Genomic DNA, 18,366 nt, shown 5'->3' on the forward strand with positions numbered 1-18,366 from the left:
CCAAACACGCCCCAGCCCCACAATCACTCATCTTCTGCTAAGCATCGCTGAATCTCCATCACCTTTTGGTGGGGGGGCTTTGCTCATCACCTCCATGGCGGGAAAGCCAGGCTTGAAGACCTTAAGCTCAAGGCCACATGGCTAGTGAGTAGCAGAACTCCATTCCAGCGGAGGCTCTGTGGACTCGGGGCCTGTGCACTAACCGTAACCACCACTCCGTTCTTTCTTTCTTTTTTTTTTTTAAGTGTTTATTTTATTTTTAAGGGTTTAAGAATCTTTAAAATTACCTTTAAGTTAGTGTACAAAATAATGGATTCATCCCGACATTTTCATGCCCTTTCTGCCATCCTTTCTTCCGCTCTGTTTATCTCACGCTTCCCCGCGACAGTCCTCCTCTGGCTTTCGTGCCCCCCTCCCCCTATTTCCCTTTAGATCCCTCCCCCCACCCCATAGTCTATCTTGCCAACTCACACATACTTAATACAATGATCTCCAGTCCCAGCCATTTTTTGGAAAATGTCATAATGTATACACAGCACATCCTCTTTATCCATTCACCTGTTGATGGGCATCAACGCTGCTTCCGTAGCTTGGCTGTTGTGAATAATGGGGCAACAAGCATGAGTGCCCAGGCGTCTCTGTGGCATGCTGACCTGGATTGCCCGGGCATATTCCCAACACTAACTTTGTTCTGAAGATGAAACAGTAGTCATGCCATCGTGACCATTCCATCCATCTTCATTTCCTGAGACCCACGTAAGGGCTGGGACCTCACTCCAGCTACAGCCAGGTCTCTGATTATGCTGTGATGTCTCTCGGGTCCTCTTTCCAACCTCCTGTTCAAACTGCCTCTCCTGATTCCGTTGCCGACAGCTTCTGGGTCTGTTCAGCCAGGGGTCGGGGGTGTCACTGATGGGTACGTATCCTTACCATCCCTTCCAGCCACAGAAAGGCCATACTTTCCGAGGCACCCTGGCTCCAGCTGTCCTCAGCCACCTCCTGGCGTTGTTTCTCACAGGCACTCACACTCTCTCCTACCATACTAACGCCTCCTCCATCCGTCTGTCTGTAGTTTCATTCTCTGGACCTCTCTGCTGCAGGCTAGCCTTCTCTCTGCCCTCCAGAATGTTAAAACCATTGCCCACATCCAGTTTTCACCACCAAACTATTGGCATGGTCTCTCTCAGCCTTCTTGAGATGCCTAATGTAGACACGGCCCCTGCCACAGGAAGGTGAGACACGAGCAGTTTATTTGGGAAGTGATGGGGGGCAATGTGTAGCGATGAGCATGCCACTCACTACTGTGAGTGCCCACTAAGGACCCTGCAGGAATGTGGAGAGGACACCTTAAAGTTGTCCACAGAAAGACGGGAGGTTTATATGCCATCTTCCCTCTCTCACTGGGGAAAGGTGGCTCTGAGGACAAACTTTCAGAGATTTCCAGAACACCCTGAAGGTAGGTTGACCAAGCTCTGACGGCATCTGCAGAAGGCCACCAAGAAGGGGAGCAGAGAATGAGGAACTTCTGAGATGAGAAGCCATTAGTACTTCCTGGGAACTCTGACGTGGGCTGAAGAGATGGGGCTGGGCAGCTACAGAGTCTATTGCCATGGAAACCTTCTCATATTGTTGCAACCAAGGAAAGTCAAAGGCAGATCGATTTCTTCTCCCCAGAAAAACAGGTGTACTTCAGAATGGGATGTGATCCGGGAGCTTCCCCTCCCCTCTAATGAGCCAGAGAGGGGACAGGATGAGGCAAGGCATCCCAGAGACCGAAGGCCTTCACACCAGAGAACACCCATGCTCTCCCCAGGCCAGATGCCATCTGCAATCAATACCTCTTGCTGTGCACTGCTAACCTGGCCACTGAGCTCGCACGCCCTAGGCGGTTTCTCCTTGGTCTGCTCTCAAGCTCCGAACCATTACTGTGCAGATTCAACAGAACAAATGAGGGTCTCCGACCTGTCCAGGCTCTGTGAGCCATGCACTGTAGCCATGGATCACCCCGGTGGATGGCTGGGCCCGAGTCCAGTCAACACTGACACTGAGAAATGAATGCTTCTGTGGATGTCTTTTTAACGGTTAAATCCACGGATAGGTTTTATCTAAGTAGATTTTTTTTTACATAAAAAGATTTTATTTTTAATTATGTGTATACGTGTGTGTTTGCATATGTGTATGAGTACAGTGTCCCAGAGGACAGAAAGGGGTGCCCGATCCCCTGGAGCTGTAGTTACAGGCAGTTGTGATCCACCCCATGTGGGTGCTGGGAACCAGACTCATGTCCTCTGTGAGAACAGTACGTATTCTTAACCACTGAGCCATCTCTCCAGGCCCTAAGTGGATATTTCTTATAGTCACTACCTAAGCTTAAAAAGAAATGATGCATTTTTAATTAGTATCTGATGGATGGTTAGTCATGTGGCAAATACTGGCTGAATATTAGGCCCTACTTGAAGCCAAAATGCCAATTTAATTATGTCACCCCTGCAGCTCATATCTCTTCTATGGCTGCCTATTGAGAGAGAGGGAAGGAGGGCAGGAGAGAGGGAGGGAGGGAAAGGGAGAGGGAGAGGGAGAGAGAGAGAGAGGGAGAGAGAGAGAGAGAGAGAGAGAGAGAGAGAGAGAGAGAGAGAGAGAGAGAGGGAGAGAGAGAGAGAGAGAGAGGAGAAGCATGAATGTTGGGGATCAGAGTCCTGCTCATGTTTAAGCACATTGTCTGCCACAGAAACTGTATTCCCAGCTTATAGATAGTTTCAAATTCTTATGGCAGACTCCTACACCTTCTGGAAGACCTGTTCTGTGCTGCCCTCTGGCCCCTCCAAGGCAGGCTATCCCGCCAGCCGGCCAGCTATAGTGAACTACTCAGTTCACTCCGGGCAGTCTATCTCTTTCCTGTCCCTCTGGGAACCCTTGGCCAAGCCCTTCCTCGTTCTTCCTGAATTAGCTCAACCGTCCCCTCTGCAAAGGGCCACCCTCCATCCAAGTGGCCTTGTCACAGTGCTTTCTCTCAGTCCCCCGCTGTCACATCCTCATACAATCGTCTCCTTTCTTTTCCTTCCCGTGTCTCCCACAGACCTTTAAGAGCCGCTGTTGGCAGGGCCGGGGTGGTGGCTCAGTTGTAGAGGGCTTTCCTGCCATGCACAAGGCCCCACGTTTGATCCTCAGTGCCACATAAACTAGGTGCAGTGACGCACATCTGGAATCCCAACATCAGAAGGCAGAGTCTGGAACAGCAGAAGTTTCAGCTACGTAACGAGTTCAAGGCCAGCCCAGTACACATGAGACCCCGTCTCTAAAACATGCAAATAATAGTTTAGCTTGGGTTTCAGCCTTGGACAACAGCGCTTTTGCTCTCTGTAGGCCCAGATGGTTTTTCCGTCTGTGAAATGGGGAGGAAACAAGGCCATTTGCTTGCTGCACAGTAGTACCCAGCTTCTAGTGAAGGTCAGTACCGGCTTTTGTAATGTGTACCTTCAGGGCCAGTCTTTGGACCGCATACTCGGTGGGCACTTCAGGATATGGTCTCTCTCAGGGTTTTTCACATTTTCTTCGACACTGGAACTGCCTGGAGGCTACGTAAGGACACAGGTGCGTGGGTCCCACTCTGGGAATTTTTGGTCAGAGCGTCTGGATTAGAGTAGGAGGGGACTCTACAGCCCCATCAAGCCCTCGGTCAATGCTGCGGCTGCTGGCCCAGGGCCATCCATTGCGAGCCACTGAGCGGGCCACCTGGTGTTTGGAGCTAAGCAAAGCTCACTCTCGAGCATTTGGTGATCTGTTCTCAGGGCTAGTAGTCGTGGAATATCTATCTATCTATCCATCTAGCGGTTCAAGTGACATTTACTGAGTATCCGCCAGTGTCCACGAATCACAAAAATGTCCTGATCTGGAGAAACCTACAGTCCAGGGACTATGCTTTGGGGGCTAAGCTTCGGCTCACACAGGCCCTATGGCTAACAGAGACTTTGGAGAAGCGGTTGGTTTGGGGTTCACGGTTAACTACCGCAGTCATCGAAGCTGCCTTCTCGAGGTTGAGTTCACTCAAACACTCAGGTGAAACTAATTATAATAATCCCATAATCCCCTTGCCTACTGTGGCACTTATCACCTGCCACTAGTTTTAGTCCAAAGTTAACCCACAGAACAAGGCAGAGCAAAGCCTTTTGGGACCAGAGCCAGGCTATGGCACACCTGTTATATGTAAGGGTGTATCTCATTATCAGTCAGAAGTCTCCAAGAACCAGAGCGAAGGCCGTGGCATGACGCCATGTGTGCAATGATAAATATCAGTATTGCTAGTATTAGTAGCTGATGTGAGAAGGGGGCTCCTGTTGCTGCTGCGGGTTCCTATGCCGGAATGGCTGTTGTTTACCGAGTACTGAGAGTGTGTTAGCTACTGCACTGTTAGCTGTGACCCCTGTAACCCTCACCGTTGCTATCCCTTTATTGCTGGAGGAAATAGAGATGGGAATTCATTTGATCTCTAATCGGGTGTGTTGGGGGAGGGGAGCCGGTGTGAGAGGTAAGGTCAGGCTGTGGAGCATGACAGAAGCTGCAAGGTTGCTTGAAAGTTTGGCAATTCCACATTCTTCCTTAAGCGTTCTTCCAGGTGGAGCATAAAGGAGCATAAAATCTACCTAGCTCATCTTGGTTCGGAGGGCTGTGGGATCATAGATAGTAAGTGGCCAGTTTGTCTTAATTCTTCCAGTTCTCCCAACGAAACCCGACTGTATTCTAGAAGTTAATCAACAGACTCTTAATGTTCCTTTCTTAGGTCCAATTTCCTGGCGAGGCAACAGAAGAAAGCGCCTTGGTCAGTTTGCAGAACTCAGGTCCTGGAGCGCACCCATGTGGTCGGATTAGGTAAAAGGCGTTTGAATGACAGTCTCTCCCAAGAGCGCCCTTCAAAGGCAACCATTGCCAGATGTGCAGCTGGGGCCATTTTGTCAGGAAGCACCCATTTGGAAACAAACCCATACAGGTTCCTGCCCATCGGCTCCTAGGAAAATGTAACGAAGCAGTTAAATTAATTGTACGTGTGTAGGGGCGGGTGTGGGGGGGGGGTCGGGGTTGGGGGCCGACACACAGACGTAAGTTGATAGTGCTTTAGGAAGGCTGTGTGTGAGATCCTGTCTGGCAGCAGGGGCCCTTGTTTCTGTTAAATCACGTGGTTCGCTTCTGCCGGGCAAGTTAGAGGCTCCAGGGTGCAGTGGAGCCAGGGGTAGCTTTATGGGTGGCGCACAGAGGCCCAAAACTTCCAACTTCCCGAGAAGCAATCCCTAGCCCTGGCCCAAAGACCCCCATAATCAATGTTTGGAAGTTGTTTGCTGCCGTTTTTTTTCTTGCTAACGGGCAGTGATTTTCAGGGGACCATGCTGCTCCGTTTTCAACAGCGCGAACACAGTCCGACCAGAGAAGGACCCGACTCTATTCACTGTGCTTACTTAAACGGCTCTGAAGAGGACATGGAGAGGGTGGTTGGTTAAAGCGAGCCCTGCCAGCCTCCGTCCCTAGTCTCGGGGTTTGCACCGTGGGAAGGTGGGTGACTTTCCTCGCAGGCAGGCCGGGAAGGATTTTTCTCTCCCGTTTGTGGTAATGACCACACCACTGCCCCCTCTGCTCCCACAAGGCTGGGAATGGCCAGTACCGAATCGCTGTGCTGCATCCTGAGCTCTGGGTTTATTGCTTCAGGCCCAGGACTAGCTTGGGGCTACGGGACGGAAGAGACCACACCTGCAGGTCCTGGACCAAGAGGCCTAGGCTTCTCGGCATCGTTGAGGAGGAGCCAGAGGGGCCAATTCTGGACTTTGTAAATTTAATGAGATCCCCACTGCCCAGTGTATCTGGACTGTTTGCATGGTGTTTGGGGGTAGGGAGTAAGGGGGAGAGAGAGACAGAGACAGAGAGAGACAGAGAGACACACAGAGAGACACACACACAGAGAACCGTGTTTAAAGAGCAAAGAGCTGTGTTGCTCTGGTTGGTCAATAAATAAATCACTGATTGGCCAGTGGCCAGGCAAGAAGTATAGGTGGGACAAGGAGGAGAAGAATTCTGGGAAGTGGAAGGCTGAGTCGGAGACACTGCCAGCCGCCATGATCACAAACAGCATGTGAAGATGCCGGTAAGCCACGAGTCATGTGGCAAGGTATAGATTAATGGAAATGGATTAATTTAAGCTGTAAGAACAGTTAGCAAGAAGCCTGCCACGGCCATACAGTTTGTAAGCAATATAAGTCTCTGTGTTTACTTGGTTGGGTCTGAGTGGTTGTGGGACTGGCAGGTGAGAGAGATTTGTCCTGACTGTGGGCCAGGCAGGAAAACTCTAGCTACAAAGAGCTACAAAGGAAACCAGTGCCCTCTCTGGCTTTCTTTCACTCCCTGTTTTTGGCAGCTCCTTAGGTCTGTGGCTCTTTCCTCAAGAGGATGAATCCAAGGGTGGCCTCGGGCTGCTGGGAACAGCTGCTCCTTTGAGTGAATTCTTTTACGGATATCAGTCAAAAAGTTTCTGTCATCAGGAACTGGAAGGCATCATTGAGGGTGTGCACACACGTGTTGTGCACATGAGTGTGAGTGAGCGAGCATGTGTGTATATGTGTGTGTGTGTATGTATACACTTGCGCGCACAGTGGTGGACATTTCATCTCACTAGCTCCATTCTTGGAAAAGCCACGTCTTCTTGGCAAGGGAGAGCAGACACTTCCCTGTGCACCTACAAATAAATCAGTAAATCATTAAATGACTCATCGTGACAAACCCAGCACTTTGTCCCCTCTCCTCCCGAACTTCTTAATTTTGTTTTCTCTGGGGAGAGTAGTCTGGACTGTTTTGCCGCCTGTCAGATTTGCTTCCCATTCTGCCTGCCAGAGCTTGATTTGGCTCCACGGGGTCGTTTGCAACGTCTTACCCCTGCGTCCTACAGTCTTTCTGTACACATTTGTGGAGTGCCTGCTTTCTCACACTACAGTGGCATGAGGTGTGGCAGTTAGCGTCTGCTGTGAATTCATCAGAAACGGACTACAACGGAGAGCACACAACTTTCACACGAAACTCAAAACTTCCTTCTTAAACTGCAGCTGGGTTTAGGGTCCTTGCAGTAGTAAATCATTGCTTGAGTTTGTGCCTTCAATTTCCTGACCTTCATAAAAACAAAAGCAAAACCACAACTTCGTTTAAGAGTTCCCTCTTCTTCGGCCCAGGAGAAGGGAGAGACCAGGACTAGCAGCCAGCGAGGGGCTTCTCGGAGCTTCGCCACAAAGAGCCCCTCCCCCACCCCAACCTGTGTTCGGTTTCCAGGAAGTGGGAGGGCGCTGTTGCCTGGTGGCCTGAGTCACTCTTCACTGCTTCTGGACCTCCCTATCCTGCCTGGAAACATTTCCCATCTGAACCCAAAGCGCTGATGCCCTGTAAGGTGAACCGGGCCAAGAGACTGCCACCTTCCTCTGTGGCTTGCTCTAGCCCAGAGGCTGGCCAAAGGTCACAGCGGGCAACACCCCCGGGCTTTGCAGACAAAGGAGCGGACAGCTGGCTGGTTTCACTGAGGGCAACTTGGAGGGACTGGGACCTGTGGCCACTTCCCCCTCCCCTTCCAGCTTTCCCGAGGTGTTTTTAGTAGCCTCTACCCCCACCCCCAACCGGTTGAGGAACAGACAGTGATTTCTAACTCAGGTCAGGAGGACCCAGGAAGCAAATTTAGCTTACAGGAAACCGCTTCTGGTCCAGTCAGTCTGTCAGAAGCCTGCAGGCCATGCTGCTATCACTCCCTCCACATCTGGGGGTTTACAGACATGGTCCTTCTTCGGACACGTCTACCAGTTTCCTAGTCTGCTTTAGGTATGGTCCCTATGCTCTCAGCCATGCCAGGACAGGACAGTCTATGTTTATTTCTGACCCCTGTGAGAGTTCTCATGTGCAGTGAGTGGGCTTGTGTGAACCAGTGTGAAGGTGGGTGTGGATCTGTGTCTACTTGTGTGGATATGAGTGTGTGTGTGTGTGTGTGTGTGTGTGTGTGTAAAACCTGCCTGACTGGCAGGAGTGGATATATTCTAAAGGGACTCCTGTGATCCTCTTTGACTATCAGACTACTGAAACAAATTACAATTTCTCCAGGAGTCTCCAGATGGAAAAGGAAAAGGCTGAAGCCCCAGGGTTCCAGAGGAGGTGTTTGTTCACTGGAGAAAGTTTTACAGCTTGTGGGGCAGACTTGGAGCTGAGATAATGGTGGCCAGGGCTGGACTGCTTGGTTATGTAGTCCTGTCTTCTGTTTAAACCTTACCCACTTGTCAGGACCCTGAAGAAGGGCTGTGGGGGTGGGGGAAGAGGCTTACTGGATCTCTGTCCCTCTTCCCAGTGTGGCCACATGGAGTAAATCTCCCTTTTCTGGTTTTCACTCTTAATCTGGCTCTTTTAATTAAAGGCTTATGGAGGACTGGTGGCCTGAATCTGGTTTGCTGGGGCAGAGGCTGCGACCTTAAGTTCAGTCACATGTGTGCACCAATCTATTTCTGTATGTATCAGTTTTTTTTTTTAAGATTTATTTATTTTGTGTATGAGTGCTCTATCTGCCTGTATGAATTTATGCCAGAAGAGGGCGTCAGATCCCACTATAGATGGTTGTGAGCCACCACATTGCTGCTGGGAATTGAACTCAGGACCTCTGGAAGAGCAGCCAGTGCTATTTACCTCTGAGCCATCTCTCCAGTCCCGTATATATCAGTTTTCAAGAAGGAATGTTCTTGTACACAAAGGTATGTGTGAAGGGATATCTGAACGTGTATGTGGGCATGTGTAGTGGACACTTTTCACCTGCTTGTAGAGAGCATCAGAGAGCTACATTTAAAGTTTAGAATAAAAAGGTTTTCTAAAATTCAATATATTTTTTATTAAATCAGAAAAAGAGAGGTACAATATACACGACCATCAGCCAGTCATACACTACTTTGCATTACACCGTAATGGACTCATGATCCAATTTAGTTCTCTATACAAGAATTAAAAAAAAAACACCTCAAGTATTTGAATAATCTTCTGTCAATTTTTATTAACTGGGTTAGGGGAAGGTTTTTTTTTTTAATCAGAGAACATCCTGAACACATTAGGAAATTACAGACAGGCGTGAGGTAAGCGTCAGACAGAAAAGATGAAGCGGACTCCTCAGGCATCTGAGAAACATTAATAACGAAATATTGCAGAGACAAATCTTTGTTAGGGGTACCGAATGCAAAGGGGAAAGTGGAGGTCGTGGCACCCCTTTGTGTCACCAAATAAACCTGCAACTTAATTTCATTTTGCCCTTAGTTTTTCTTTTAAAGTTGGTAATCCAGGCCTTGTCCCCACACCTCAGAAATAATTGTTCCCCCAAATCACTGCAATCCCTCTCCAGTCAATCACTCCCTTCCCCGATAACTTTCAAGGGTCCTATTTGAAAACTGACTCTTACCCATTCCTCTTTGTACCCTACACATTCCGTTCCAGAAAGTAGGCAGATGCCCACAGGGCCTGCCCAGAGTCCTCCTTCCTCCAAGATGAACAAATAGGTCTTCCCTTCCCCGATCAGGCTTAGGGGATGAGTTGACATCTGCTACAAAGCAGAATATTCTTTTTCTCATTTTTTTTTTTTTTTTTTTTGCATTTTCCCTCTGCAACTTACTGGATACTGCCATCTTTTCATAACTTAACACAAATGCCTTTATCTACCTCCTCCATCCCATTCCTGGCACTCACCAGCTCTCCTGGATTAACTAGTTAACCTGTTAACCCATTTTTACAGTTATATTGCCAGGAAAGACTGGACCAGAGACATAAATAATACACCTCAATCTACAACAATTCAGGTCGAAGTTGTAGGCAGAATTCCACTGGCTGGCCAGGAGAAAGACAAATATATACATAGAGTGAGTCTGGACGGGAGATGGAGTGGAGGAGGACCTGGTGGGAACTCAGTGGTTTGTTTACTTGGATTTTCCGACTGGTCCGATGGATACGGGGTCCGTCTGCACCTGAGCATCCAGCATCCGCTTTGGTCCCTGGAGAAAAACATAAAGCAGCCCATATAAAGCTAACAGCAGCAAGGAGAACATACCACATACTTATTCCGAGCTAGGTAATGTGCTGCTTAAATATGCCCTATTCGTGGGTAGATGTCCAGCTTCAGCACCTAGTGACGTTGCTTTCTGGTTCTGTGAAATCTTAGACACATTATGATTTGATGATGATATTTAAACATCTCAGAGGGTTGTTCCCAAGATAAAATGGACTCACACTGTGATGCACTTAGAATAGTCCTGGGGTGGGGAACTTCCTGTTCTAGCTCATTCTAGACACCTCATCTCTAGTCATTGTCAAGCAACTCATTTTTTCACTGTCTCACAAAATGGAGCTCTGATTTATTCCTCATCACTATCTGGAGTGATCTCACTATCTTTAATCTGGCATCTTCCTCCTCTATGGATTCTGTCTGCTGCATCCTCAGGGCCACCCAAGTTCCTGGCATGTGGGGGGTGCACCTTATTGCTGTCCTGGTGTGGCAGGTGGATGCATGCAGGTGCTGTTATGACTGTACTACTGTACTTTCTGTCAAGTGTTACTTAGACACAGTCAAACTAGCCCTTCCTGCATACAGTTCAATGAGCTCGCATTAGTACAATGGTCATGTTAGTACCACCTAAATCAAATACATACCACCCTTGTCTCTGCCCATCTCCCAAATATTGGCTGTCCTAGAATGCGGTAATGTATTGTGTCCCCCAGTATACTGTGTCCTCCAATAAAATTTATCTGAGATTCAGAGGAAAAAGCCAGCTACTATAGTAAACATAGAAGTCAGGCAATGGTAGGACACACCTTTAATCCTATCACTTGGGAGGCAGGGATCTGTCTGGATTTCTGTGAGTTCAAGGCCACACTGGGAACAGAGCTAGGTATGGTGATACAAGCTGGGAGGTGGTGGCACATGCCTTTAATCCCAGCACTAACCATAGAGGTCTGGAGGTCTGTACAATCAGACAGAAAGTGACAGAGCTGAGCAGGAAGAAGAAGTGATGTAGCTGGGCCGAGAGAGCAAATGAGGGAGAAGAACAGAAAGGCATATAGACGTGGGTATACAGGAAGTAGCTCTCTTTGGAGACTGAGGTGTTGGTTAGCTTGTGGCTTTTCCTATTTCCCTGGTCTCTCAGGTTTTTACTCCTATATCTGGCTCTGTGTTTTTTTTTTTTTTTTTTATTTAATAAGACTGTTTAGCAATTCATCTACACTAGAACTCACTATTTAGTTGGTCCTGGTCTCACAGCAATCCTCCTGAGAGTTAGGATTATAGGCTTGCACCATTATGCCTATTTCCCAGGATTTCATACCAACGAGTAAGAGAATCCCTAGCCTTTGAACACAGTTTCTTTCCTGTCACATGTGAGCTGAGATTTATACATGTCACATGGATTGGAGGCAGTTACTGGTGGCTCTTTCTTCAGTATAAAGTAGAACCTTACAAAATGGGATCGTGCACAGAGCACATAAAGGTGTACAGAGCACAGTTTATTATTATAGTAGTAAGTTATATAAAGGGAATAGTGTGATATACTATACATAACATAGGATAGTATATATTACATAATATATACATACTATTTGCTACATAGTCTAGTAAAGGAAATATAACACAGTATAGTTTTTAATTGTGTGTGTGTGTGTGCAAGCACATGTGCATGCATGCTCACATGTGTATGGTGCACACGTGAAGGCCATGCGAAGGCCACAGGTTGATGCCAGGCATTTTCCCCAATTGCTCTCCACCTTATATACTGAGGCAGGGTCTCTATCTTGGACCAAAACCACACTGACTTAGTCTATAGCCATCTTCCTTCAGGGATCCTCTCTCTGCCTCCTTAAGTGTTGGGATTACACGATTGTGGCCACACCCTCTTGGTATTTACATGGGTTTTGGGAATACCAACTCTGATAATTTTATGGGATGGTCAGAACAAATCTGACTGTCTTGGCCACTCTGCCTGAAACTGCAGCCACAAAAGGAATTCTGTTCCCAGCAGTCTCAGCTGCTCCTTCAGTGAAGAAGTAACTCAAGCAAGCATTATCCCTGGCAGATTAAAGATGCAGGGGACCATCAGCCTGAGGCTGGCTCTCTAAGTTTTTATGTCACAGAGAGTACAGTGTGACTGAGTGGCTAAACACACCAGAACCTAACAGGAGAGAGTATTTTGTATAGCAAATAGCTGGACTTCCAGTTAATCACAAACTGTCTAATTTGGCCAATCACAAGCAGGCAACATAGCATATCATACTTAAATAAGGTAAATGGTGCACTGCACCACTCTGGTGCTTCTTGTAGCCAATCAGTGATTGGCACAGCCATATCTGAATGGAATGGCAGAAGTCATAAAGCCAGCACAGCTGCTTGACAAAGGTCCAGCAGAGCTGAGCCACATGATGGCTGCCATGTCACCTTTGGTTTTCATCTCCACCTGTTACATACTTGGGGCACTTTTCATATTTGTACAGTTTGAGGATATTGGATTGATGGAAAATTCCTTATGAATCATTTATGCCTTCTCCCAGGAATGCTGCTTCTAAGCGTATCCAGGAAAGTCCTGAACATGCTGTTCCCCCCCCCCCCCACACACACACTTTGAGGGAGATATCCTTATCTACTTGAAGGTCTTCCTTATGCCTTGGAGGTTGTGACACATAAAGAAGAAGCCAGAGGTCCCTTCATGAGGCTATGAGACATTCTTGAAACATTTGTCCCTATACTTACACTGGAACAAGATATTCAAAACAAAGTAAATTCAAAAAGGTCATCAAGATCCGGTGGGCTAGAGGAATTGTCCACAGTTCAGATTACAAGCCTCTTCCCACTGTACACTCAGACAATTATGTGGCATACAACTCTGCCCTACACAGAGACATATTGATAAGTAAAGTGTGGAGTGGAAAGATGATAAAAGTATGAGATGTTAGGACCTCCCTCTCTTAGGAGTTAGCTCATGTAGAGCCACTATAATGTCATATGACCAAGGAACAATGGAATGCCAGGATTAGACATATAGACCAATTCTATAAAGATATAAATGTGAACATTGATTGTATTATGCCAGAATTTGAATAATAACTGCAGCAGCTTTAGTCTGAGGATTTTTCCTGGGCACTCTGATCACTAAGAGTTAATAATACACTGCTTGGGACATGGCAAAATGCCCAGGGTGGTTGAAGATTTTTGTTTTGGTCTAATGTCCTTGAAGCAACCAAAGCAACAAGCTTGAGCACAGACTGTCATTTGCCTTGAGATTCTCAAAAATTGGGTTATGGGGTTAACGAGTAAGAATGATAACTCTGTTTATTAATGATGTCAAAACTTGAGGGGAAATGATTGGAAATGATAACTCTGTTCTGTCATAGTTTATTAATGATGACTAAAAGATGAGCAAAAGGAAGTGAAACACATGTCCAAAACCCAAAAATAATATGATCTATGTTTTGGAACATCATGAATGTATCCCTGCTAATTAAATTCTGTAAAAATAAAGAAACACTCTGGCTGCTAGTCAGTCAGGCTGCAAGATTCTCTCGACCACCATGGCCTGGCTCACTTCCTTCTCCCGCCGACTCTTTACACCCTCTGCAGGACCCATTCACCACCAGGGAATGGCTCCCGGCAAGTGATTACTTTGTCCAGCCTGTAAGCTCATGGCTGGTAGGGCTGAGCTGGGCTCTAGGATCCTCTTCTGATTCAGAGTTCTGTCCAATCCACAAATGATCCCTTCCTCAAATGCTCCACATTAAATATGTTGACTTTAGGGAAGAGGGAGCATCAATTGACTTAGATTGGGCCGTAGGCAAGTTTATGGGGGCATTTTATTGATTGATGACTTCAGTGGGAGGGCCAAGCTCACTGTGGGCAGTGCCATCCCCTAGGCAGGCAGTCTTAGGTTGTGTAAGAAAGCTGGCTGAGCCAGCCTTGGGGAGCAAGTCATTAAGTAGCACTCCTCCATTGTCTCTGCTTCAGTTCCTGCCTTCTGGTTCCTGCCCCGATTTCCCTCCTTGATGGACTGTAAACTGTAAGCTGAAATAAACCTTTTCCTCCCCAAGTTGCTTTTGGTTGTGGTATTTATCACAGCAATAGAAAGCAAATTGAGGGCCGGGTGGTGGTGGCGCCCGCCTTTAATCCCAGCACTCAGGAGGCAGAGCCAGGTGGATCTCTGAGTTCAAGGCCAGCCTGCTCTACAGAGAGAGATCCAGGACAGGCACCAAAACTACACAGAGAAACCCTGTCTCGAAAAGCTGGAAAAAAAAAAAAAAGCAAAGTGCAGCTTGACCTAAATTTTACAACGGGGGAAACTGAGGCACTGAGGGGTTGAATAGCTAAGGACACACAGCTAGGAGGCAGCCGGAGCAGGACTGCAGACAAGCTGGGTGGAGTGGCTTGGGAGCATAGGCCTTTGGTCTCACTGTCTCCTACCACCCCCAATGCTATTTAGATCTTCCTGTCCCTACAACCCAGCATCCTCATCCTTCCTGTCCCTAACCTCAGCCTACACTTTGGAGATTAATACCTCACCCCTTAGCTAAGAACCAAGAAAGATGACCCCATCCACTTACCAGCCCCTTCAGGAAGCCCCCGAGGGACTGTCGCCGCTTCTCGGACCTCTTTTGGGGCTTGTCCCCACTCTGCGGTGAGTTGGCCTCCACCACGGGCTGTTGCGCGCACTGCGCGGCTTCTCTGGCTTCCTGTTTGCTGCTCTTCTGTTTGTTGGTCTCAGCCACAGACTTCTTGTCCACTGACTTCTCCTTCGAGGAGGTCTCCTTGCCTTTCTGGGCTGTTGGCGCGGGCTCCGGTTCTGGAGGCGAGAGCGTCTTCTCCGTGGAGTTCGACGTCTACAGTAATTCCAAACAAAGCCCCCGTTTAGTGTCTGAAAGACGATTCTTAATAGCAGAAGGGTAAATGTGTTAAACAGAGATGTTCGGATGTTGGAAATGAGTTTGGGTAAAATGTGGGGAAAAAAAAATCATCAAGGTCGTGCATAACAGGGGGCATTTATTTATGTATTTATTTTTGTAATAATCCATTATTCATTTATGCATTCCCTGTAAGGACTCTTTCTCTTTGTCAAACTACATACATGACTTTTGCTGAGCCACTTAACTCCCTAAAGCCTCAATTTCTCCACCTGTAAACTGGGGTAGTAATAACATCTACCCCATGCAATCTAGGCAAACTAATTCTACCCCCAGGAGAAGAGCGTGTGGCCTAGGCCTGGCCAGTCACAACAGTGTATGTGATGGAACATGTACAGCTCTGATTGGTTCAGGATAAGCTAGAGACAGCTCTGATTGGTTCAGGATAACTGAACCTAGCTCTGATTGGTTCAGGATAGCAAAGACAGATAGAGGCTGATCTGATATTGGAGCTTTGCTAGAAAAATCAAGAGGTCTGACTTTACTCCACTGGATTTGAAGCTATGAAAATACAAGCCTGAGCCTTTGTGAATTCGTTTCAAGAGAAAAAATATCTCCAGATAGGAAGTCAACACAGAGAAAAGCAGAGCTGAGAACACGTGAATGACATCAGTACGGGTGTCAGCATATGTGACCGTGGATCCAGCATTCCTGAAGCCCTTTCATGAACAGGGCAGTGTTGAGAGGGTATCCCATAATTAGCCCAAGTGACTTATTTCTTGAGAGTGCACACTTTGAAATTCATAATTACATATGCCTTATATTTTTATGTGAAACTGTCCCTTTATTTCATGAAACGGTAGTTTAAAAAAACCCAGATGGTTATTTTTAGTTTTGAATGGGCATCTTTCAATACCAAAATGAGACACCCTACACAGTACCTACAATGTAGAGGCTATAAAAACCCCAGGCCTAGAAGGTTCTGGGAAAACTGTAGCTACGCAGAGAAAAAAAAAATCTGTCAGGAAGTTGAAATCGTTTTCCCATCATTTTTGACCTCAACTGACTACCAGTACAGACACAGAAAATCAGAAAAGAGGGAGACCAAACAACCCCAGAGAAATCCTACTCCTCAGCGGTGATTGAACAGGGTCCCAAGCAAGCTCTCCTGTGTTAGACAGGCACAGGTCTCAGCAACTCTGGCTGTGGTGCAGGGAGGCAAACGGGAGTAGCAAGAGAAATTTGATGAACCCAATGTCACGCACACCATCCAATTGGCTAGTGGCTGCTCACATCCTAGCTGGGAGACATCATGTCTTTACATGGCCAGCACGGGCCTCAAACTTGTGATCCTCCTGCCTCTGCCTCCCAAGTGCTGGTGGTCCCATGCCCCCACATGAGGCTTCTGAGACCTTGGCAGTGAACTCTTGTAAAATGCAATCCGTATCAACTTTGAAAGTTACACCAAACAATAGAAGTGTAACTACTACCCGTGGGCCACATTTGACCCCTTAATTCAGGTCTACAAACTCTGGTTCATGAAGTCCTGTCATGTACCCAGGCAGGAAGTCCCACAGCAGAGCTGTTACGTTGACCAAGAATAAAAGCTGGTGTTTTGCATCAGTGAACCCAGCACAGCTCTGAGAAAGAAGCCAGAAGCCAAGCGGACAGGCTGCTCTGAGCCTGAGCTCACGGAGATTGCAGCTCTCGGGAAGTAGATGTCCTTGGAGGTAGCCAAAACCCTTCAAATTATTCTGCAGCCACCTGTACCTAATCCTGCCATTTCTCAGCAGCCAAAGCTGTAGCAAGTGATAAGACATGGAGGTGAATCCCTGAGTAGCATAGGAAGCCCAGAGCAACTGTCTCCGTGGGTGAAGGGGACTCCCACCGCGAGGCTCCTTGGGAAGGCTGGGGACCTGCGATGCTGTGCAAACCCCTGAATTTCCACAAATTGTGTGGAAGATGTCAGCATCTAGCAGTGACTCAAATCCTTACAGTGGAGTCAGAGACCTGGCTTGAGTACAGTTCTATCATGCCCTTGCTGTGCGACTAGGCACCGAGAGGCTCTCCCTGTCCTCGTCTGTGTCATGCCACCTGAGGGTCAAATGGCCACATCTGGCCCATGTGGAATGCCAAATGCCGGGTAGCGATCATCTCGGGTTTTCTTAGAGGGAGGTGGTTCCAAGACACAGAACTGACAGCTTGATGTTCAGGAAAGTCCCCAGCCAACAGGCTAACAGAAGAGCTGGTCACCCTCGTAACCTTGCCTGCAGTTCCTCTTTTTAAGAAACTGTGAGGTTCTGAGTGCACTGTGCAGATGAAGCACCGGGAAATGATGACGCACAGTGACACACTAGTGGCCCACCGCTCACACTGCCCAGCTGCAGGGACTCCCCCTCCCTTCTCGGGAAAAATTCCATCTGGGAACTGAGCTTTTCCTTGTTCCTTCTGCCCACATATATAGAAGTTTTCTAATTATTAATAGAAATAGCAACTCTAGACTGCATTCTGAATTATGCTGTAGATTCATGTGATATGAATATTGGATGGCCATTCCCTACCAACAGTTTAATAATAATGACAAATAGCACCTACATTTGGCCGGATCATGCAACCCCAATTCATATGCTGAAAATGAATCCCTTTTGTGGTTGCATTTGGAATAAAGTAATAATTCAATGTGAAATGAGGTTGTACTGATGGGGCTCTGATTCCAAAGGTTTAGCATCATTATAGGAAGAGACACTAGGGGGCACTCTTCTCCCCTCGCTCCTCCTCTTCTCTATGTCCCCTGCAAGGCAGAAGGCAGCCATTTGCAAGCAAGGGAGAGAACCTTCACTAGAGACTGAACCATAGCAATGCTTTGATTTTAGCCTTTCCAGCAACAGAAATGAGGGAAAAGACATGTCTGTGGTTTAAGCCACTCAGCGTATGGTGTTTTGTTATGGCAGCCTATGCTGATATAAAACAATTCATTGAGCCTTCCAGGTCAGGAATGTTCTCAGTCCTTTCCTGGTACTGAGTCATCTAGGTAGGACGCCCTATAATGTCTACTTCCCCTACATCCACCTGGGTGTGGAAACTGAGGCCCTGGGAGATTAGTAATCTGCCAAAACACCTATAGCAAAAACTCCACAAAAAACAGAAAACAAAAAGACCCTGGCCCATTGAGTCTAAAATCCAGGCTTTTAAGCACTTCTTCATATTACTAAAATTACTAGAAAAGTATTTGATATATTTTTAAATTTTTTTAAAATTTTATGTGCATTGATATTTTGCCTGCATGTATGTCTGTGTGAGGGTGTTGGATCCACTGGAACTAGAGTTCAGACACTTTTTTGAGCTGCCATGTTGGTGCTGGGAATTGATCCCAGGTCCTCTGGAAGAGCAGCCATCTTTCCAGCTCCAGTATTTGATATTTTTATAGAGGTATTCATTTAAAATTTAAAAAGTGCCGGA

General features: G+C 47.2%; 1 protein-coding gene across 12 annotated transcripts in view; it reads right to left on the reverse strand.

The window, feature by feature from the left end:
- Positions 1–2,110: 2,110 nt before the first annotated feature.
- The window catches only part of Bcas1 (brain enriched myelin associated protein 1), an 84,672-nt gene continuing 68,416 nt past the window's right edge, over positions 2,111–18,366 (reverse strand). For 7 of the 12 annotated variants that reach the window (XM_052725694.1, XM_052725703.1, XM_052725701.1 and 4 more), the window contains 3 exons: positions 14,611–14,886; positions 9,958–10,028; positions 2,111–6,715 (listed from right to left, as the gene is read on the reverse strand). In XM_052725694.1, coding sequence (XP_052581654.1) covers positions 6,652–6,715; positions 9,958–10,028; positions 14,611–14,886 — 411 coding nt within the window. In that variant the 3' untranslated portion in view covers positions 2,111–6,651. Of the gene's footprint in view, positions 6,716–9,023; positions 10,029–14,610; positions 14,887–18,366 lie in introns of those variants that run through there. The other 5 variants (XM_052725696.1, XM_052725705.1, XM_052725704.1 and 2 more) reach the window with 1 other exon arrangement.

The sequence above is a fragment of the Peromyscus californicus genome, unplaced genomic scaffold (genome assembly GCF_007827085.1).
Source record: "Peromyscus californicus insignis strain IS unplaced genomic scaffold, ASM782708v3 Scaffold_7__1_contigs__length_154581171, whole genome shotgun sequence".
Classification (NCBI taxonomy): domain Eukaryota; kingdom Metazoa; phylum Chordata; class Mammalia; order Rodentia; family Cricetidae; genus Peromyscus; species Peromyscus californicus.